Below are 7,658 nucleotides of genomic sequence, written 5' to 3'. Positions count from 1 at the left end.
CCACCCCCGCCCTAAGGGTCCTGCCCTCCCTCCTTCCCCACCCCATGCCCACCCCCTCCCTAAGTGTCCTGCCCTCCCTCCTGCCCCCACCCCAGGCCCACCCCCACCATAAGGGTCCTGCCCTCCCTCCTACCCCACACCAGGCCCACCCCCGCCCTAAGGGTCCTGCCCTCCCTCCTACCCCACCCCAGGCCCACCCCCGCCCTAAGGGTCCTGCCCTCCCTCCTACCCTACCCCAGGCCCACCCCCACCCTAAGGGTCCTGCCCTCCCTCCTACCCCACCCCAGGCCCACCCCCACCCTAAGGGTCCTGCCCTCCCTCCCTGCCTCCCATCCTCCCATGTCAGTGGAACAGCAGGATCAGCCCTGCGATGAGAAGGAGCCCTTGGCTCCTCTGGGGGACAGCCAGGTCCCACGGAGTCTGGGCCCCTCGGGGCGCTGGCAGTGGGGGGCACCCCCCTCTGCTCCATACTGGCTGCAGTGCCGCTTCCTCCAGCTCCCGGGGTCAGACGGGTCACACTTTCTCTTGTGAGGCTGTGAGGAGGGAACCAGCCCCTGTGCCAGTGCTGGCCTCCCCCAGACCCTGAGCTCGGCCCCTGGGCGGGGGGTCTTCTCCGCATGGGCGGGCCCTCCCCCCAGAGCGCGCTTCCCAGGCTGGCCAGCTGCAGGGGGAGCAGGGCTGAGGCCTCGTCTCTGCAGGGACCTGGACCGGGCAGCGCCCCGGGGCCCCCGACCTCCAGGGCGGGCCAGGCCCGAGGCAGGGACAGGACTCAGAGAGAGCGCGCAGGGCAGCAGGCGGCCGGGAGAGGCCCAGAGGAAGGCCAGGCTGGCGAGGTCCTCCTCGTACCCATGGGGCCTGTCCGCTGGCCCGAGCGGCTCCCTGGCCAGAGAGGCCTCTCTGGGGACGCAGGCGGCCCTGGGTCCCCGTGCACAGTCAGCAGGTCCGTGGCCCTGGGGAGCAGCGGGGGGGCACCGAGCCCGGAGCGGTGGGTGCTCCTCACGCCCCGAAGAGACAGCAGCAGCCGGGGGCCTGGAACGGGGGGCGTGTGCTGGGCTGCGCCTCTGCCGGTCCTGGAAGCCAGTCTCTGGCGGGCAGGCTGTGTCACTGACCCCCAGCTGGGGGCCGGGCTCACGCCTCCGGGCATCTGGGCTGCTCACAGACTCAGAAGGACTGGAGTCCCACCGGGGAGCACCGTGACTCGGGGGTGCCTGCACGCCCCCCTCCTCGGAGGCCAGGAGTCGCTCCTCTGCCAGCTGGAGGAAGAAGGGGACAGTGACTGGCGCTGCACACGTGTGAGAGGAGGAGGAGCTGGGTGATGGGACAGTGGCACTGGGGGGAGGAGCGGAGGAGGGGACACCGTGACTCGAATCCACGACAGTCATGTGGCCCTGCTCCGTCCCCTGTGCCATAGTCCCAGCTTTGTGCCCTGCCCTTCTGGGCTCCCATCCCTCCTCCTCTCTGTTGTCCTCTCCTTCTTGTCCCGGCTGCTCCCACCCAGGGCTGGCCCCTCAGCATGCGCTGCCTGCAGGCAGGGGTGGCGTGGACACAGGCATGTGCGCCCTGTTCCAGGTTGCTCCCTGCCCTGGTTTACCCCGGTGCTCCCTCCCCTGGCTCCCTGAGGCCCCTCCTCCCCAGCCCCCCTGACTTACCTGCATCCCTCCCTCCCTGACTCACTAGGGCCTGTCCCTCCTCTAACTCCCCTGGGGTCCCTGGTCCTATGGCTCACTTGGGGTCCCCCTCCCATCTCCCTAAGGTTCCACCCTCCCCTGGCTCACCTGGGCAGCAGTGAGCCCTTCTTCCTGCTCCAACTCCTCAGCCAGGGCCAAGGGGTCCTGCTGAGCATCTGGGGAATTCATTTGCTTCAGGAACTGGGGGTCAATGACCTCCTCCACCTGAAACAGAAGGGAGCGGCCGTGAGCCCCTTGGCAGGGAGTGAACTGGGAGTCAGCGGGGCCTGGAGGACAAGTGGGAAAGCCAAGACCCACCCCGTCCTCCTGCACAGGTGGGTGTTTCACTCCATCACGGTCATCAGGTACACACACACACACATACACACACACACACACACACATGCACGTGCACACACACACACAGAAACACATACATGCACAGAAAAACACACACAGAGAAACACACACACAGAAACACACACACATAGAGAAACACATACATGCACATACACACAAAAGGGAACACCCACATGAACACAGCACACACATTGCACCCACACAAAGTGCACACATGCGCACACAGACACACACTCTCACACGCCCAGCTCAGCAGCAAAGAGCAGAGCCCAATCCCATCAGCCTGGGGGAACCCGGGTCTGGTACAGCAGCGCCACCCTCTGGGACCTTGTAGGCCCCGAGCTGGGAGCCAGCCCACCTGGGTGACAAAGTCTTCCTGGGAGCACAGCTGGTCCAGGTAGCTCAGGAGACCCTCATCCTGCAGCCACTCCTTCACTTCATCTTCCCATCCTCCACCGGGCGCCCCCATGGGCAGCTCATCCGTGATGTCCATGTCCTCTTGCTCGGCCGCAGGGGGGATCCCATCGCGTGACTGTGTCTCCCAGGGCGGCTGGGGTGTGTGGGCGCACTGGGCGCTGGGTACAGCCTTCCTGGGGGTGGGCGCTGGGCAGAGAGGGAAGAGGAGGGAGCGTGAGGGGATAAAGCTCCCACCTCCAGGGCATGCGATGCTGAGGGCAGTGTTGGGGCATTAATAGGGGTGCGGCTGGGTCGGGGCCACTGATGCCTTGTGACTGTGTGAGGGGAGGCCAGAGGGAAGCACCCAAGAGAGTCAGCTGTGAGGACGTGTGGAGCCACCGACTCTCCAAGGGGCCCCGCAGCCAGCCCGCTTCTCAGCAGACTTCATGTGGGGCCTTGACAGGGAGCGGGGCGAGGGGATGAGAGGGTGGACCCGGTCCAGACCCCATGGGGACACAGGGCCGCTGAGGCCCGGCTCTCAGGGCTGTTTCCCTTGAAAGACCAAAGCCCCCTGAGGAGAAGGCCGATGTGGGGGGGACAGTGGCCTGCGCTAGGCCCTGTTGCCTTTGGCCATGGGTTCCCCTGAGAACTTGCTGGCGTACCTGGCTGCCTGCCCACCACTGGGGCTGGGGGCCCCCGAGGATCAGGTCTCGGTGGGGCAGGAGGAGGCTGGGTCTGCGCCCCCTTCTTCAACTGCAACTTCTGAACCTGCATCTGCTCCTCGGCCTCAAACGCCATGAACCTGGGGGTGAGGGCACAGGCTGTGCTGAGAAGGAGGCCGCCCGGAGCCCCGCAAAGGCAGCAGCGGATGGAGGATGGAGAGCAAGGGCCTTGGGGCTGCCAGGGCCCGGACACCGGGGAGGCAGGAGGCTGGCTGCACATTGCTGCACAGCCCCTCTGGCTGGAGTCTGGCCCCCTGGGCGGGCACCTCCTCCCCAGCCTGTCCTGAGCCTTCATGTCCCGCCCAGGACGGGTCAGCGTCAGAGCAGGGGGAGCTCCCGGGGAGGTGGGACAGGAGCACCCACGCTCTGAAGCTGAGGGAGAGACTCCCCCAGGACAAAGTGCCTCTGGGCTGTGGGGACCCCGTGCTGACACCCTCCCACCCCCCTCCTCTCTGATGAGACCTCAGAGCTGGACCCTGCCCCGCAGGCAGCCCCCCCCCCCCGAGGTGTGTGGACCCAGGACCCTGACTCACTTTTCTGCCATCTCGAAATAGACCCTCCGGTCACAGGTGCTCTTGCGCTGCCATTCCTGCATGGCCAGCCCTATTCCCTCCTCCAGCGTCATGGTGGGCTTCAGGCGGGACAGGGGCCGGAGCGCTGGCCTGTAATGCCTCAGGGTCAGTCACGGCCCAGCCTGGCCTCCACCCGCCTGGCCACCCCAGCTCAGTGGAGCCAGTCCCACCCCCACCCGGCAGGACTGAGCGCCCACAGGTGAGGGAGGAGGCGTCTGTGTGCAAAGACACGCCTTCCAGCTGCTGCTGTCACGGCCTCACATCCACACCAGCCCGGGAACCAGGACTGGAGGTGACCCCGCACTCGCACCCATAGCTGGGACCCCACCCTCAGGCCTTCCCGCCAGCGCCCCAGGATCAGCCAGCCTGCAGGCCCTCCCACCTCCTCTGTGATGGGAGAGCTCCGGGCGCCCCCTGCCCTGCCCAGTGCACTCACATGAGGAAGCAGCAAAGAGCTGCCGCATCAGGACTCTGGGGAAGGTGCCCCCGGGCCAGGGCCTTGAAGCGCTGCCAACGACGGAAGTCCTCGGACACACTCTTGGGGTTAGAGGCGTCCTCCAGCGAGGCCCTGGACTGGGAGGCGGCCAGGCCACCCTCCCTGGAAGCCCCGTGTGGCCGTGTTCCAGGGTCCACTCGGGTGATGATGGGGGCCAGCTGGGCAGCTGGCAGTGGAGCTTGAGGAGGAAGGCCGGGACACCAGCCTCCATTGCCGGCCTGGGAGCCCCCAAAAGCCGAGGCGGGCATAATCATCTCCACAGCAGTGGCTTCCAAGAAGAGGGGTGCAGGACACACAGCACCCCCACAGGCGGCACCTGGAGCACTGCCGTAGAGGGGGGCCTGAGTCAGGACAATGGTCTGAGTCTGGGAGGGCCGTGGTCCTCTCCCTTCTGACCTGACCTGGTCCATGATGTTGTCAGCCCCAGTCCCAACGGGGCCTTGACCAGCATCTCCTGCCACCAGAGGTGTCCTGGGCCAAGCCGGCAGCACCAGGGGGCGGCCAGGAGGGAAGGACGGGGTCCTGAGGGGTGGCAGGTACTGCTCCCCAGGGGGCCGGTGTGCGGGGCCAGTAGAGGGCGGGGGACAGGGCTGGGCCATGAAAGGAGTCATGGAGGCACCGGGCTTCAGGCTCACATCCGCTCCCCGCGCTGCAGATGCTGTTGAGACAAAGGAAAGGGGGAATGGAGGAGGGGAACCAGCACACAGCACTGAGGCGCTCTGGGCCCCTTTAGCCACTGGGGAACCAGGGCAGGGAGTCTCACCAGGGAGGGCCATTTGGATGGGCAAACTGCGGAGGTGGCAAATGTCCTCAGGTCATTGTCACACTCTGACCTCCAGTTGGGAATTATTCCACTGGAGAGCTTGCTCCCCGTTCACCAAGGCTCCCTGACCACTGTCTGCGAGAAGCAACAGCCCCAGCCAGCGCTGACCCTGAGAGCCTCCCTAAGGATTCCCCCGCACCAACCCTGACAGCCTCAGAGGCATGGCCCTGGGACGGAGTCTGCTCTGGGGGCAACGACCCTAGGCAGACCCACTAGCGGGAGTGACCTTGGAACTTACATCTCCGAGGTAAGTTCTAGGCACCAAAGGGCCTCTGAGAACAGGCCGTGTCTAACATATTAGGGCCCATCTGCTCCTCAGTCTTCCTCTTCCTCAGTACCAATCACCCCCTTTCTGTCCCGGGCTTGCACAACAACACAGAAACACTGGAGTAATGTCTCTCCACAAGAAGGCCCAGGAACCCTGATCTAACCCTTCAACACACCGCCCGGCATGCACATGTGTGTCGGAACCAACAGTGAACACTTAACACGGGCCAGGTCCTGCCACTCGGCCCCAGCGCTCAGACGGATGGCCACCCTCAGGAGCTCTGTCATTTCACAGCCAGCAATGGCTGCAGAGCGTTAGAGGAGGGCCACGGAATGGGGCAAAGTGGGGCTGGCGGTAGGGGTTTCCAGAAACTTCCATAGCTGCTGTCCTGTTAGATGGGATGTGGGACTGCAGACTGGGTGAGGCCCTTCCCCCTCCAGCTCCCAACAGTGGGAAGTGAAGGCACAGTAGGAAGCAGGTGTGAGCGGTGACAGTGGGACACAGTTGTCTGAACACATCCCCGCTCAGAGGGACTGGAGCAGACCTCGTCCAGGAGAGCACGCTGCACACCGCGCCCTCATTACTCAGGACAGGCGGCCTTGGCCGTTTACTACTGACACCGACCATGGTCTTCCTACCCCTGTGCTCCCTCCCCCTTTAAAAAGGAACCCGCCTTCGCACACGTTCCACGGAACACCACCCACCCTCCACGTCTGTTTTCTGTCCCTGAAGCAGGGACGTGGACTCTCAGCAAAACCCTCATCTCAAAGGTAAAGGGCGGGGCAGAGGGTGCGCCATGAGATGCGGGACAAGAGGGAGTCGGTCTGCAGACCTGGGTGGCACGGGGGGACAATTCGGGACAGCTCAGGGAACCGGCCCGATCTCGGTGGGAGTTTCCGGGCCGCCCTGCCCGTGCGGATTCCCAGCCAACAAGCAGCTCCCTGGGCTGAGGAGCAGTGAGCTCTGGGCTGGCAGCAGGGAGAAGCTCTGGGCTGCAGCAGGCGGAGGACCTTCCAGCCCAGCCCTCAGGAGGACATTTCATTGTGGACGTGGCCACACACAGCCCCACTGGACAGCTTTCTGGCTAAGACCACCCTCCCACTGCCCCCGTTCGCTCTGGTGCACTCAGCTCAATCCCTTAGAAAGATGCTGCGGGGCCAGCTCCAGGCGCCCGAAGAACAGCCCACAGGACTGGGCTTTCCCGTGACCACCCTGTGCCACCCCCACGACATCGCCCACTACTCCCCCCACACACGTGGAAGCGGCTCGTCTCCCCTCTGGGAAGAACCCACGTGCCTGCTGCCGTCCTTTCTCCACACCCAGGCATGTCCCTGAGCCACCCTGACCCCCTCTGAGGAGCCCTCCCGGCCAGTGCCGTCACAGGTTCCCACTGGCTCCCAGCCGCCCCGGGGACAGGTCCTTGGAGGTCCAGTGCTCTCTCCCCACCACTTCACTCAAACCGAGTTTCCCCAGTGTCACATTTCTATCCCAAGTGTTGAGGGACAGCTCAGTGTTTAAACCATCCCCCCTCCAATCTATAGGCTTACCTCCTACTGAAGCCATCCCCGCAGGCTCATTCACTGACCACCGCTGCCTAGGAGCCTCCACAACGAGAAAAGTCAAGTCGAGGATCCAGAGAGTGACCTGCTCCAACAGCTGCTCAGCATCCAGTGGAGGGAAGGTTTGGATTTGAACGGTAGAATGTGGGACTCCAGACATTCTGCAGCGGGGGAGGGGCAGAGGACCAGGGCTGGGGTTGGGTGGGGGGCATTCCATGGAGGGCTCTGATAGGTAGGCAAGAACCAGCAGTTCCTTTCAAATTTAACGTCACAAATTTAAAGACACACTAGCAGTAATGACCTTCTCCAAGGTAAGTTCTAGGCACCCAGTCATTGATGTGCCCTTTATCTCCGTTCTTGATCCATCACCCTAGTTCTGGGTCCCTCAGCCTGCTTCCTATCTGGTCTTGGTTTACTTCAACGCAGGCTACACTTTCTGAAAACTCAGAACATGCGGCCTGAACAAATAATGGGAACTTATGGCTCACGGATCCCAGTGTTTGAAATTAGGATTGACCCCGCCGAGGCGGCATGCTTGGTGGCTGTGTGCACCTCATTCTTTAGGAAGCAGTCCTGTGGCCCCTATTCCCGCCCAGTGCTGGGAGCCCTGCAGATGCAGGCGGCCCAGCCTTACAACCCACCCCCTTTGCCCCAGTCCATCAGGGCAAGGCCCTGCAGCCTACAGGGCAAGGCCAGAAATCACCACTTTTTGTTTCTCAGAGTATCTTGTTGTTCAATGTCTAACTTTTTACCCTTTGAGTGATTTTAATGTAATGTTTTAAACAAGTAATGCCT

The 7,658-nt window shown here is 63.6% G+C and overlaps 1 protein-coding gene across 1 annotated transcript; it reads right to left on the bottom strand.

Annotated features, from left to right (window-relative positions):
- Window positions 1-359: 359 nt before the first annotated feature.
- LOC307110513 (NUT family member 2G-like) lies at window positions 360-6,867 on the bottom strand (the record flags this gene model as incomplete). Its single annotated transcript, XM_079789621.1, has 8 exons — window positions 360-533; window positions 1,110-1,253; window positions 1,776-1,892; window positions 2,386-2,630; window positions 3,086-3,225; window positions 3,679-3,807; window positions 4,154-4,871; window positions 6,852-6,867. 8 exons carry the CDS (start codon window positions 6,865-6,867, stop codon window positions 360-362), a joined length of 1,683 nt encoding a protein of 560 aa, XP_079645747.1.
- Window positions 6,868-7,658: the final 791 nt, after the last annotated feature.

The sequence above is a fragment of the Cnephaeus nilssonii genome, assembly GCF_951640355.1.
Source record: "Cnephaeus nilssonii genome assembly, chromosome: 14".
NCBI classification, from domain to species: Eukaryota; Metazoa; Chordata; class Mammalia; order Chiroptera; family Vespertilionidae; genus Cnephaeus; species Cnephaeus nilssonii.
The sequence above is the reverse complement of the archived record's forward strand: the minus strand, read 5'-3'. Positions and strand labels throughout refer to the sequence as shown.